Source organism: Harpia harpyja, chromosome Z (genome assembly GCF_026419915.1).
Source record: "Harpia harpyja isolate bHarHar1 chromosome Z, bHarHar1 primary haplotype, whole genome shotgun sequence".
In the NCBI taxonomy this organism is placed as follows: Eukaryota; Metazoa; Chordata; class Aves; order Accipitriformes; family Accipitridae; genus Harpia; species Harpia harpyja.
The window spans coordinates 62,955,794-62,971,159 of NC_068969.1; the positions used below are offsets into that span (position 1 = coordinate 62,955,794).

General features: G+C 45.6%; 1 protein-coding gene across 1 annotated transcript; it reads left to right on the top strand.

The window, feature by feature from the left end:
* The first annotated feature begins 3,212 nt into the window (after positions 1-3,212).
* On the top strand, positions 3,213-15,363 carry TAL2 (TAL bHLH transcription factor 2). Its single transcript, XM_052777450.1, has 2 exons — positions 3,213-3,367; positions 11,967-15,363. The coding sequence occupies exon 2, from the start codon at positions 11,977-11,979 to the stop codon at positions 12,328-12,330; it is 354 nt and encodes a 117-aa protein (XP_052633410.1). The 5' UTR covers positions 3,213-3,367; positions 11,967-11,976; the 3' UTR covers positions 12,331-15,363.
* The last annotated feature ends 3 nt before the right edge of the window (positions 15,364-15,366 follow it).

Here is a 15,366-nt window from a genome sequence, read left to right on the forward strand (position 1 = left end):
TCCACCAGCAAATATGCTAATACCAACTGCAGTTTGGAGGCAGAATGCAAGTTACAAAATACATTCTGTTTCCCCTTGACTTTTCATGAACTGATAATGGGTGGCTGCTAAAAACCAGACCCATTGCTGATAAAGAATTGCCCCAGGCTCCAAGGAAACTGTCAGGATGGATCCTAGCAGAAATTTTTGTGAGGAAGACCATGCCCAGGGTGCAATATTGCTTTCACTGCTCTTGTTCCCCTCTCCTTACTCCTGTGTGAGCTATACTACCCTGGCAACTGTGGACTGCTCTAGGGAAAAGTAATCCCAGGACTGCAGGAATATATTGATAATGTATTGCCCCTGCTTCCATGTCACTACTGAGTATGGAGAGGAAGGTGAGTGAGACTGATGTGGTTCATCAGTGCCAAGTAATCACAGTTCAACAGGAAGCTTAATAAAGAGACAGTGAAGCAGACCCTCATGTTTGACCCCTTCAGAGCAATCTGACAGTGTGGAAAAGACCCTTAAGGTTAGCGTAAAAGTCAGCATCCCTGTGCCATCTCATCAGCATTCCCAATGACTTGACACCAACGCCAGCTTGACACCTGGGACCTCGTGCCCATGGCCTGACAGCGGGTCATGTCGTGTTCCAGCAGTGCAGGAAAAGTGTTGCTGTGCTTGCAGCATATGCAGAGCTTTGCTGCCATGGCCTCTCAGAGGAGGAAACAAGCTGGGGCTGCAGGGTGACAGGGGACAGTGGGGAGCAGGGGAGTGAGGGGAAGGTAAGGATGTCTCAGGTGCTGCAGGTTGCACAGCTTCAGCTGGGCTGCCACAGAGGTGCTCAAGAGGAGTAATTCCCTTGTACAATGAGAGGGAGACAAGGAGACCTTGGGATGTGGCTGAAACACTAAACAGATGTGCTGCTGGCTTTTCTGAAGTACATGGGAGGGTGCTAGGATGTCCCTTTTTCTCCTCATGTTTTCCCAGTGAGGCAGATTTCTTGCCATGAGCCTGCCTCCGGAGAGGGCGCACATCTGACAGCAACAGGAGCAGGATCCATCTCTCTTGCATGGATACATGAAAGAGAATGAATAGCAGCCCATCCAGCCCCTCTCCCTGCAAGAACAGACATTTTCCTGGCTGTATATTTTATAGTGCTTCCTCTGGCCAGGTTTTGAAAGCTCTAGGCAGTGAAGTATCCATGCAATTAGGGATAAAGAGCTTCAGCTCCCTCCCCTTTCTGGACTGGCAAGCTCCCTTCCCTACCGTTGTGTGCTGGCTGGAGCATCTCGGGGCAGATTTTCGGTAAATAATGGGTTGGAGGAAGTAACAGAGAGGAGGGGCACTCCACAACTTTCCAATGTAAATTACATGGAAATTAGGCTTCTGTGAGGCCAAAGGCCCCTCTGGAATAGGGCCTTTAGTTAACATAACACTTGTGCTAAATGAAGCGGTTGACACAGCTTTCAGGCTGTAGTGCCGCTGTTAATTTACCGTGTGAAAGGGCTGAACCTTCAGTCAAGCTCTGTGGGGAACGACTCGCCCTCTCCGGAGAGCAACCACATCATTCCACTGCCTGGTTGTTAATATTTATGGGGGCAATCCTGTTAACTGAAACATTTGCAGTGCTTTTAAAAACCTGGTAGGTGAGCTCTACCTAGCCAGCTTGCTGTTTTGGGTGAGGTGGTCTGGGTAAGAGCTGAGGTTTCTTGGGGCTTGGCAGAGGAAAGTGGTGGAGTGTGCTTAAAGCTACCTTATCCTGGATGCAGGCATTTTCCTCTACCATGACTGCAGTGGGGTGATTAGCTGGGGCTTCTCCTTCCCTATCCCTTGTTCCCTTTTAGTATCCTGTTGCTCCCAGTGCATAAGTAGGTATCTTGCTCTTGTTCTCCCTATTCACTCCTAACTCCAAGCAAAGGAAAACTCCCAGCACCTAATGGAGAAGTGGATGGAGGTGCAGACAAGGTCATATGGGTCCCAAAGGCTTTGTGTGTTTGTAACAAGGTTATGTCCTTGTTGGCTTGTGCCTGGGGCAATTTTGTGACTATTTTCATAGAATCATAGAACAATTTGGGTTGGAAGGGACCTCCAAAGATCATCTAGTCCAACCCCTCTGCAATGATCAGGGACATCTTCAGCTAGATCAGGTTGCTCAGAGCCCCATCCAACCTGACCTTGAATGTTTCCAGGGATGGGGCATCTACTGCCCCTTTGGGCAACCTGTTCCAGTGTTTCACTTATGAAGAGAGTTGTTACCCAGGGTGAGGGGGGGGCTGGATGGACCAGTCTCTGTCATAGACACAGATGTGTGTGCTCCATTGATGGAAATGGTGTTAGTCTGCAATTTTTGTTTTTTGCAGTCAGAATTCAGCTTGCTTGCCTGTTGTCCCTGAGCTGAGAGGAAGTTTTGGGGCCACCCCAGCAGTGGGGAAAGAAGCCTCTGTTTCACCAACCCTGCATCCTAGCCACAGGGGTATGGAGTTGGCTCACCTTTGCTGTAAAAGCATGAATTAAACCTAACCTTAGTGCACTGCATGGGCCCTGAAGTGAAGGACAAGCTGGTAGACATGTAAATTCACACCCACAGCCTCCTGTTGTCACGCGGACTCAGGCAGAGGGCCAGCGCAGGGCTTGGGGCAGCACTGAGACTGCAGCAGCTGTAGCTGTCATCCTGTCCTCCAGGCTGCAGAAGGTGCTAGCCATGACTCTAAGTGAAAGGGAGCTTTCAGGATTGGTTTGCCAGCACATGGTCACCCCCACAACCTCACCGCACTTACTGTCAGAGCAGAGAGGGAATCTCCTGCTTAGGAATACCATAAATACACCAGCCTGTCCCACAGTAGTGAGTCATGTTAAAGCTGGCTTTTGAGTAAGCACTGCATCTCTCTCTGGAGACATTTACAAGCTCAGAGCTGACTAAATAAATTAAAAGACACACACACCCCCCGGCAAAGAACTAAAAAAAAGAGAAAAATTAGATTCTTGCCATAAGCCAGTTCCATCCTTTCCCACAAAGTGCAGAGTTGGTGCCAGAGTTGCTCTAAGGCTAGTAAGTATAGTCTCAGCCACTGCCCCATATCAGCCCCAGAAAAGGGCAGTGGGCGTGTGGTAAGAAGAGAAAAGGCAGGACAGAGAGAATCTCCTGGGAGATGCAAAACAGGCTCCCTGGATTGCTAGGACTAGTGGTGACACGCGCCAGACAAAGGACCTGCTACTCTATAAATGAGGCAGCCAGGATGAGCACTAGGCTGACTCCAGCAAGAGCGAGCTCTGCAGCCAGGCACTGTGAGAGCAGTTGGGAAGGAAAAATAGGAAACATCCGGTTTTGCTGTCCATGTGCCTGCTGACCAGGTTTCAAGAGCCACAAGAACCTGTGACCAGAAAAGTAAGTGACAACGGCCTCTTTACAGCGGTTGCCTCCCCTCTTTTGGGCTTATCTTGCAACTTTCTTAGGAATGCCAAAGTTTCCTCTCGGAGCAGGGTATATCCTTAAAGGAAGGAATTTCTGCAATAGCATTTTAACATCCACTGGATTTTTATTTCTTACCATGGCACCTCTGAATCTTGTCATCAAAAAGTTAAAAGTAAGGCACCTGATCTGACAAAGAGAATAGTTACAGAAAGGGCCACTTACAGGTGGCTACATTTAATCAAACAAAGTAACCACGTAGCCCTATTTTTGTGCCTGGACTTTTCAAATTCTTAGTATCCACAGTGACTTAGTGAATCAAACCTCATGCCAGGAGAAATTATTAGTTGGTTTTACTACTTTTGAAAGAAATGTTGATGCTTAGATGTGGAGCAAACTAATGTGATTTTAAAATCACTGTTCCTACTATTCCTAGATTTTTTTACATCATAAGTGTATAATTACACACTAGGCAAACTCATTTATACCACTGCAAAGTCCTGTAAATCAGAGTTATTGCACTGGTGCGAAACGATTGCACAGAGCATGATAGACTCTCTGAGTTTAGAAATAAAACTTAACAGAATTCTCCAATGGTGTTTGATATTTAAAACAAATTATTTGCAAAAGCATAGATAACCATGCATTCGTTAAACTTTACTGTATGCTTATGCACTGGGCTATGTGGAAATCCTATGACAGTGTCAGCAGGTAAAGGTATAAAGAAACAGTTTTAAATTCCAATCCTCACATATTTAAAAATATCCCCACTACTTTATTGGTCATCTGTCATACAGCTGATGCATATGTAAAATATGTAGGCATTTGAATTTTGCTCAGTTCAATAGTTCACTTGAGAGGAAAAGCTTAGCAATTTTATTAATTTCATTTCTGCTGGTAAATATTGATAACTCTCAGATTTGTTAAAATACTTTTGAAACTGCCAATCTAGAACATGTTTAGATTTCCAGTGGTAGCCTTCTGCATAAAGCTGTATTTGCCTGAGAAAGTTAATAAACAATAAACCAAACATTTTTCTGAAGTAGCTGTCTCTATCATTCCTGATTTCCATATAACAGTATTGGATGATATTTGATTTTTAGAACCTTTTTCCACCATACATTTCTATATAGTTTCCAAAAAAACCCCTAAAATAAATGCAGCTTTTTTTTACTGCCTGTTTATATAAATCATCAAAGTAGTTGTGATAGAAGCAGCTGATCCAAGAAATTAAGTGAGTCAGCATGCCAGGTAGGAGGCTTGGTAACTAGATGCAGGTACCCACAAGACTGTGGCTAAGGCAGGGATGATCTTCATGCTGATCTTTCTATCAGGCATAGCCCCACAGAGCAGCATGACATTTATGGGAAAACAGGACTACAGTCCTTGCCTTGCAGTGGTTTTTATCACACTTTTGGAAGTTACAATTTGCTGTGGTAGTTACATTTCTCCATGCTTATGGTGACTTCTAGTCTTACACACAGCAGACCCAATTAATTCCTGGGGTGATGCCATGGTGGTCAGCAGACTGGTTTTAACTTGTGTTTGGTAGGTAGACAGGGCACTGGATGCCACTATCATGATGCTGTCGAACTTTCAGTTTTGCTTTTGCTGAAGTCACAGAGAGATTTGCTATCAGCCTCAGAGCAGACCTGGATAAAATGCAAAAGCAAATATTCTCTGGGGGTTTTATCCAAACAACACAAGATCTACATTCCCCTCATGCAAACGTCCCTTACAGCACTGGATTTTCCCTTCTCTGCTCCTAACGACTCCCATAACAGTGTCAGCTGCTGCAGACCACTCTTTGCTGAGTTGTTAAGACATGCAGCATCTGGTCCTCCCTCCTTCTTCACATAACAGACTTTCAGTAAGGAGGATGTGGACTTTCCTACGTATGCAGGCAAGGCAAGGAAGTTAAAGCAAAAGGAGGTGTTTCTGCTATTAACAGCTACCTCACTGCCTCATAGTGGCATGTGCAGAGAGAGGTATGCAGGAATGAGTGCTGTAACGAGGTGGGAGTAAATATCTGTGTAGAACAGGGTTTTGCACACTGGGTCTGGAAAAAAATGAGTCCCAGAAGAACTCCTGGAAGACCACCAACCTGTTTTTCTTCTCTGTGTTAACCCTGAAGCACAGGGAGAGTGTCTGTATGTAGTATTTGGGAAGTTAATTTGGCAGAGATTGTATTTAAAGGAAACCCACTGGAACTGTAGTTCAGCCTTTGACACAAGAGGGCCTTGCTGGAGAAGGGACCAGGAGGACAGAGAAGTACTTTACCAAGAAAGACCCTCAGATCTTCTTCAACAGAAAATAACACAAGTGCAAGTTTAGCAAATAAAGGCTAAACCTTCTGGCAGAGTGTTCCTTCCTCAGCTTTGCAAGCTGTCATGTCCATGCCAATACACTAGACGTCCATTTAGCAAAAGCTGTTGCAGCCCATGAGTGGGTTCCTTGTTTTGCACAGAGCTGTGGTATAATTAGACTTTACTGCAAAGGAACATAAAAAGCATTGACAAGAGGGGACCCACAGGAAAAAAACCAAAACCACTCCCATGTGCAGAGTAAACCTCTTCATGACTGTTGGTAAGTTCTTAACCACATATTTTCTGCTCTCCCAAATGCCTGCTGGGTGGTAGTCCATTGCTTTACAGACCTACCTTTCCTGAGACAGCCTTAGGGAACATGATGCCAGGGTGTCCAGGTTATGAAGTCTGCAGGCTAGGCTGACTTCTCAGCAAGTTGCGAGCTCTCTCCCCCACTGAAGATTCTGCACCCTCTAGGAAGGCAATCGGATAACAAAGTTAAGCAACCCAGACTGGGTCAGGTGAAAAACTTGCCTTTTGAAACTGTGATCACATATAGACCAGTATCCCCAAACATGAAGGCTGACTTAAGCTTAAGACCTTTGCACAGTTGCTTTTGAAGACTCCAGAAATTTCTTTTTTCTAAAGGTTCAATGAGAGCACAGTGTAGCTGTGAGTGTTTCTGTAAATGCTGCTCTCAGACAGGAGGGCTCCCAGAAGTAGACATTCCACTATGTACGTTTTGTCCCAGATTTACAGACTTTAAAAAAGGTAAATCACTCTGTCAGTGCTGACTGGTTTTTACAGCATTTTTGCTGCTCTGCTGTACTTTGTATTGTGGCATGATTGTCAGATAACACTCCCAACAGAGGCATGAGGCGGTGAAAGGAGCCCTTGTTTACTCCTGAAGTAGCTCCTCTTCCCACATCTTACTTGAAACAAAATGAAGTTCACTGCTGGTGTTAGGAATTGCCCCGTGAGAACTGGGAGAGGGTCTTCTCTTTCATTACATAAGCACAGCACCTACCAATGCCGAGCAAGGCTGGGCCACTGTGTGCTGGTGGCTGCTCTAACACACACACACAAAAATGCTTTCTTTCCTTTCCACAAACCTAGCAGCTGAGACAAACTAATTACAGGGAGGAGGGACACAGAGATGCAGGAAAGGAAAAAAAAAAAGGAATTTGCCTGAGGCAAAGGAACAGCAGCAATGAGGACAGAAGTTCAATTCCCTGATTGCCAGCCCAGTGTTCGTTTGGCTGACTGCACTGTGCTCTCTCTCTGTGTCCTTGTTGACCAGTGTACCTGTGGGATTTCAGGTGGGAGGCACTTGGGGAGGGGTATAGTGCCGAGATACAGGAAGGCAGCAATGGAGAGAGGGGGCTGAGGAAAGCCGGGAGGTACACCTAGAGGTGCGCTGCTCCTTTTCCAAGCTGTCAAGCTGCAATGCATTGTCTCCTCTCCTCTTCCTTCCCCTCCCAACCCAAACGAAGTCCTTGCAATCCAAGCAACCATGCGGCAAACAGAGCATGGTTCAGCTGCAAAGAGTTTGAGCTTATTCCTTCTAGAGGGTGAGGAAAAAAAAGTCATGCTTTATGGATAGGGAGTGTAATGTCTTGTGACAGCCATGCTCAATCTTCCCCTCTGCACAGAGCTGAGTCCCATGCTCTGAGGCTTGTATGAAACTGAAGAAGGAAACAATGAGCTTCCTCCTTCTCCTCTTCTCCAGATCACACTGATGCAAAGTGAACAAAACACAGCAGCGAGGAGTGATAGCTGGGGTATCTTTGCTCCCTGTGGTAGGTCAGGCTCACAAGCACCTGCCTGATACAGCGAACAGGCACCATCTGCTCTTCTGTTGCCATTTACTTAAGGGCTGAGGGGACTTCACAAAATCCAATGCAATGTGTTAAATAAATAACCAATTTTAGCAGGTGCTGGGTTTCCCCTATGGAGTAACAGTGTGACACTGCAGGTTTCCTAGAAGCACTCCGATTCTTGCTGGCAGCAGGCATCTGCTGTCTGATTAAGATTTGCTGGAGTAGGTCTCCAGTGGCCAGTTTCAACATGGATTTAACTTCACTGAGGTCAAAGGTATAACTTGAGGGAGGAACTTTCTCATCCTTAAATAAAGATCTTTCTTTATTTAATAGCAACCCACTAATTATGACAGAGTGCTGGGCTCTTGGCGAGTCCCCTGCCAGCCCATAGACATTAACTGCTGGCTCGGGGGCCATTTGCCAGGGAATGTCCTAGCAGAGATGGTGCTTTGTGCCTAAGCTGTTCTGCTGCTGCTGCCTGAATTGCCTAAACGGCTTTTGCATAGAGAGGCTTTGAGAACTGCTGCTACCGAGGGAGAGATCTTCATCTTTTCTATTGTTGAGTCTTTTGTCTGGTGACACTTGCTGCTGCATTAACGACAGCCAGTATTCCCCCCCCCCCCCCCTTATTTTTATATTTTCCAAAGAGGTAGGCAGGGGACTGGAAAGAGCTTCAGTTATCTGTTTGGTGGGTGGTTATCTGTTTGGTGGGTGGTGTTGTTTTGTTTTTTCTCTTTCTAGCTGTTGGAGCAGATTCACTGCCGGGCTGAGGTTATTTCTTTGCACAATTCTCTTTACACACTGCAGATGTGGATCTTAGCTCATGAAACTGCACTTACCTACTACCTCTGGACATGTCTTCTTGATCTGAGTTAAATCCTATCCTCAGTGGCAACATTTTGCCCTTCAAAGTAATTCACCCAGTGAAAATGGTGTAACCTTCCAGACTTACCTTCCTAAGAGCAGAATTAATCCTCTTGAATTTAAGCTGCTGTCTTCCTGAGTTTCTTTATTGTCAGCTAAATGTGGGGCTGTTAACCTGTGGTTAGGGAAGGTGACCAGAAAGCACAGAATCCAGGCTTGCAGGTTAATGCAATTTATCTGTCCACGATACGTACAAACAGGCGATTTCTGCACAGATTTAAAAGGGACCAGTGGGATATAAGCCGCATGCAGCCACTAGACAATATATATTTTATACAGTGCACCAGAGAAAGCTAAAGAATACATTACTCAGATGTGCAACATTAGCAAAGACCTGAAGCTGCAAGTAATATCGTATTGAAAGCCAAGCTTGGTGGGGAGGCCTGGAGAGAAGGAGGGAAGAGGAGGAATGGAATGAGACAACAGGAATGGAAATCAGATCGCTTGTAGTAAACTGGCTGCATTTTAACTGGAAGGTGCTGTGGTTACAGAGAACTCGAGGGATGTGTAGGGGACCATACAAGAAAAGAAGCTGTGCTGAAACATTACAATTACTGCAGGATTGGACCACGCTTGTTTTTCTCTTAGGTTTCTAGCTAAAACTCTGAGCACAACAACAGGAAACCTGCACCAGTAAAGGGAAAAAGGAGAGAGGAATTTAAGGTGGAGAGGTGTACAGAGGTAGATTACACCTGAAATGAAGTTTCCTGTAGAGCTATTAGCGCAAGAGGAGGCACTGGGGGAGGGAAAGAGCCATTGTTTGCTGATCTTGAATAAATCTCAGAAATACAAACACATATTTTTTAAGTGTAAAGCAGGAGCTGGCCTCACAAAGGCATCTGTTTGCTGACAAGTCTTGTGACCACAGACAAAGTATTGTCTTTTCCAAAGGCAAGAGAAGAGAGACAAAGAAAGTGTGGTGTGAATGAGTAGGCTGGGGTTATTTTTCCACTAATAATACTGCTAACAGGACAAGATGACATGTTCACAGTACCAGGGCTGGATGCTAACATGCTTTCCTGGAGTGCTGCACTGGGGACTGTCTGCAGCAGGGGAGCAGACCCTCTGTTGGTATTTGTAGCTGAGATATAAACAGTCATCCAGCAAACCCAGACCCATATACCAGAATTACAGTGCAGAGACTGAAAGGCCTGGCAAAATATAATCCACCCAACCCATTAGAAGAAATAAGGAAGCCCAAATAACTTTCCCTACGCTATAAAAAATAATTGCCTTTGTACACAGTTAAATTTGTCTTTAAAAAAAAAACCAAACAACCCACACACCAAAAAGGGGGGTGGGGGGAGAAAGAGAGAGAGAAGCAGGTGGCATTCTGAATTTCACATGGAACCAAGCAGCTGCTTGGAAGAATAAAACTGTAAAGGCAAAAGTTTTGCCATGGGGAACGAATGTGCTGCCGTACAGAGGAGCACTGGAAGACAGTGTTTAAAATCCGTACCACTGATACAGCAGCATTCTTGCCAAAAAGGTACATGCTAGCTGTTTCAGGTAGGTGCAAAGTACCAAGTAGATTTGTTCCCATAGCAAAACCCAAAAGTAATGCATGGAGTAGGAGAATAGCAAAAAAAGAAAAAGAGAGATACAATCCCTATTCGGATCAAGCAATGGGTCTCAATTTAAGTCTACAGAAAATATGAGAAACTCTCAGGAACCTGAAATATGAGGGTTTCCTTTATAAATGAGCCTCTCAGGAAGCAAGGACGTTTTGATGAGACAATTTTCTTGTCCCCTAAAGGCAGAGTAGACAACTGTGCCTTACAGTAATTTCAGACTTCTATCAAAATAGAAATGTGTTAGCTCTGTAAAGGCTATGGCCAACAGGAGCCTGCAAGGTATGGGTGGCATGAGTGTAGCCATATATAGTATGCATGGGCGCATCTGTATTGGGCACATCTGTATTAGCTGCATCTCTGACCGAGGTCTCTGAACACGGCTCTGACATAATTTACGATGCTGTAACTGTGTTTCCCTGGTGATTTGTAATCAGTGTTGGACTGCAACTTGAAGGAGCTAGAAGGGAACTTCTCTGGCTGCCATGCATGTCTTGTCTCCCTGCCAGGGCACCCCAATTAACTTCTGAGTCACAGTGGGATTCCCTTATTCACTCGGACTATTACTACATACTTTGGTGAACCGAGTGTCTTGCATGATATGAGGCTGCTTCACATGGACACGGGATCACAGCTGGGCTGTGACCCCAAAGTTTCCTCTTTCTGGGGGTGAAGGGTGCTATCCCCCTGCTCCCCAGTCCCCTGTGGGACTGCTCTAAGGATGTGTTTGCCAATGAATATAAAAAGCTGAGGTTTTCACATGCATAAGAGGGTAAGTGGAAACATTTGTCCTTTAGTCTCTTGGCTGCGGATAATTTTTCCCCACTCCAACTGTCTGCGTGCCATTGGCATAAAAAGCAGCTTCAGAAATGGAGAAGTGAGTATCTATCTCCTGCAGGGCTGTGGGAAAGAAGGGAAGATTCTTTCCAATGGTGGTGGGAGCAGGGTTAGGGCAATCCCAAGAGCTTTTGACAACCTTTCTGGTAAATGGCATTTAAAATTACTGTGCGCCCCTTGCACAGCATTCTTCTATTGCCAGCTCTGCTCTGGGCACTGGGTTCCCTTTGCTGCTGAGCTCTGTGAGGCAGGGTGGACAGGTAACACCTATGTAGACCTTTTGGCTGGGATGCCTGCATGTTTTGTAGGAATCGTACTTTCCCTCTGCAGCCTGCACTCATGGCACTTGTGGCTTAGTTTTGGCAGCTCTCAGAGGCTAAAGCAGAAACCTGAATGGATCAGACTGCAGAGTCTCTGCCACCAGCAGTGAGCAGTCAGTGTGGGCTGGGCAGGGAACCAGACTGTTGCTTCCCTGGAGAAGTCTCCTGTAATAACCATAATCACACGTATCTGTAGTGTTGGCTGTCTGCTCACTGAAGGCCCATGATGAAAGTCCACCTGGCTTAGCTCCAGCCATGAGTCACCAAGCTTGGGCCAGCTGGAAGCAGCCCCCAAGAAGGTGAGAATTGGGGTTGGGAAAGCATGGATATGTTCTGCCCTGGGCCTGCCTGCCTTCCCCCCTAAAAAGTGTCTGGGTGTCCCTCACGCCACCCAGTGGGACAACTAATGCCTTGGCTATTGGGAATTCTGCTGCAGGGCAACTCCCAGGAGCCTGGAGAAGCTGGGCATGTAGCAGCACCACATGGTTGTATGAGGAAATTAAACTCCATTTACTCCTTTGTGAAGTCCTTACTGGACTCTGGCATCTGGTTGCAGCTGCAATAATTAAGAAAGATCATGGTTGTGAATGGGAACGTGACATTAGGGATTAGGATTAGGATGTCTGTGCAGGACATGCAGGATAAGGGCATCAGCCACAGAGGGCAAAAATTAGAAATGCCTAGCACCACCACTGTGTGCTCGCCACTGGCCCAGAGGTTACAGTGCCCCAATAGCAGCAGTCTGCGTGAAAGCCAGGGGTATTTAGCATTCACTCACCATTGCCTTTGCTTTGTAGCACCTTGACGATGACAAGGAAGATCTTCACCAACACCAGGGAGCGATGGAGGCAGCAAAATGTCAACAGCGCCTTTGCCAAGCTGAGGAAACTCATCCCCACCCACCCGCCAGACAAAAAACTGAGCAAGAATGAGACACTCCGGTTAGCTATGAGATACATCAACTTCCTCGTCAAGGTCCTGGGGGAGCCAGGCCTGCAGCAGACAGCAGTGGTGGCAGGGGGCAGCATCCTGGGGTTCTTCCAGCAAGCCCCATGCTTGCAAAGCATGGAGGAGCTGACACTGATTGAAAACTGTGGTGTGTCCTCTCCCGGCATGAGCAGCAATATAGTAGAGTGTTGGTCAGAGACATCATCTCCCTAGCAGACAATGAGACATGCAGTCTTGGTGTTAGTCTGATAGACCGTCTCTTTTTGCAAAATCTGTGGGTTGTTCCTCTATGTATTGTGATTATTTACTTATATTTATTACTGGTTTATTTGGTATGCATTTTTATTTAATAGGAAAGGAAATCCTTGGTCAGCCAACAACCTGGAAGACCAGACAGAGAACTTGCAGCCCCTGGGAACTGGGAATGACTCACTGCTGTCACAGCAGAGTCCAAGCCAGAAGGGCCTTCTGCCCTGATCTCCTCCATAAATCACGCCATAGAAAGTCATCCAGTGTTTCTGGTAGGGAAAGAGATTGTTCTCCCATGCTATTTCAAGGAAACACTACTGAGCTTAAGAATGATGACTGCACCACAAATTTGTCCAAGACAGACATCTGGCCTCAGTAGTGAAAGATTTGGAGACGTGATATTTGCCACAGTCCTCCCCCAGTGGTTCCAGAGGCTAACTGCACTCACTCTTGAGCTTGTGAATCTTATTTCCAGCTTGATTCTTTTTTTTGAAAATACAAGTCCTAGCCCTTGAACCTGGCTACATCTTTCTCAATCAGACTGGAGGGATCCCTAGTGTCAGAGCAAAATGCATTAAACAAACTTGAACATTAGGTTAAAGCAAAAATGCTAATTCAAAATAAAAGAAGACATAGTCATAGATGAGTTTCAGTGTGTTCAACAGGCAGAGCAAACCTCCTCCGTAGCAGTCACAGTGTGCATGTGAAAGAAGCTGTTCAGCTACCCTCCAGCAGCCTTAAAAGCCCATCAAACAGGTTGGTGGCTAAATGTCTTTGCCCTTCAACTGCTGCAGTAATGGGGAAGGACTTCTTTTGGGAGGGAGGTGCCAGGAGAAAGGCCTCCATGATGCACTGTGAAAACCTTCCTGGAAGTGCCAGTGAGCAGTGCCCATTCCTGTGCCAGGGTGCAGAAGCAGCTGGAGCATGTCAGGGCCTGGCAGAAGCTGCTGGGCATGCACCATGGGTGCACCATGGTGCCCCTTCAGCACAGCACTGTGTATCACGGGTCTTGGGCATCGAGTTCCTGAACCAGCCCTGCTTTTGCTGCCATGGGAGGCAGAACCGAGCTGCACACATCCTTGCTGTCACCTGTAAGACCCTGGTGCTGTGATGCTAGGCTGTGTGAAGTTGGATTATGTCTGCCCCAAGTGGGGTACCAAGACCATGGTCAAGACTAGGGCCATGCTGACTGTGTACCCAGCTGACTGCCTTTAAACTCCCCGCTTTCAAGTGCTGTAGTTGAGGTTCCTCCATCTGGACACTGTTCCAAATGGGCTGATGGAGCAAGGACAAAGAAATTGGTGTAAATGTCTTCCCATTTGATTCAGTGGGTCAGTTCCCTGTAGGGAATGCCAACCACCATGCTGTAGGTGTTTAGATGATAAGCAGGATGAAAAGAGTTTTCACGAAGGTGGGTTTTGCCCACAAATCAATTTAATTTCCTGATCGAGTTATAACCTGTGCCAGCAAAGGTCTGGACTGCTCATGCAAGTTATAAAGCTGCCTAGAGCAACAGAAAAAATGACCAGGTTTAAGTAGAACTGCTTCCTCATCAGATCCTGCTCCCACTGACACAGGTCCTTTTGACTTCCATGTGGACCAAGGTACATGTCAATGCTTAGAAAAGACAACTATTCACCACTGGTGAAGAAATGGAGCTCCCATGTGCCAAGGCATGTCCCTGGGCTGTTTCTGTTTATTCATGAGACAATGAGCTTCCCTCAGGAAGCAGAGATAGAGTTTGTTCGTGTAACACGTACAGGCCTTCTGCATGAAGGGATTTGGCACCCAAAGCTGGGCTGCCTTTTAAAGCCTCACCAACTACCAGGTGCACCAAAGAAGCCAGGGCTGGCTCCTTCTGAGCATGTACTAGGCTGTCCTGTGCATTGACAAAGACCAAGGTCAGACAGGAGCACATCTTACCCCATCCAGGGCTGGTGCTGTAAGGTACAGGCATGCCAGTGGACAGAGTTTGACCAAAAGGAAAAAAAAAAAAATTAAAGGGTTCATGGTGATTTCATTTTCTTTCCGAACACTGCTAATCTTCAGTTTGCTTATCCCTGCTTTTCTGAGCTGTCAGAGCTGAGGACTGCACTGGAGAGCAGCTCAGTGGAAACACACCAAGACTTTTGCACGGTTCGTGGAATCAGTACTGCTTTCTCCCCACCTCTGCCCCCTTTAATGTTACTGAATGGAGTCAAAGTCTCTTCTGCACAGTGCTTCAAAGGTAATGAGCCAAGTCCTCCTCCTAGGTTTCTGTTGACTTGCTGGGAGTTACAGCAGGATAAATTAGTCCAAGTAAATCAGAGCACTTACTGGTAAAGTGTGGTGGTGCTATTTTTTCTATCAGCCACTTGCTATCCTAGGTCACCAAGGCAAGCCAAAACATTTTGTGAGCAGAGTTATTGTCCAGGGAAGGGGTAAGAAAACCTGGCAATTTTGTAATGTAACATGCTTGTTATATTTTGTACCCTAAAAAGCTTCTCTTGTTACTGCTTTGGTTCATATCAGCACTTTCTTTGTTCTCCTTTCCATTTAGGAGCTCCCTACTCTCATGTTCAGCATGTATTTCACTAGATCTATCTACCAAAGATTCTGTTTTTTTTTCCAAGTTTCCTCTTTGTATTTTGTGGATTTCTTATCTGTATGATCATGAACAAATATGGTGTAACTGACCACATTTTGTGCTATATGATGTTATTTAACATCTAATATATTAAAAATAAATTATTTAAGAAATAAATCTTTGTCTTTTTAAACTTCTATAAAATTTCATTTTACATTTGCATGCCATTTGGTAGAGGATACGAAAAACATTACAATGTAGTTTCCAGTAATTGTTCTACTGTTCAGCACTTACACCCAAGTCTTGATGTTAGAAACAACATTATCAGATGATGAAGAATGACAGGAATTCTTTGTTTATTACAATTTCTTACACTTTTTGGTTGAATTGTATTTTAATCTACCTGCTAAGAAGATTTTGACCAGCTCTTGAAA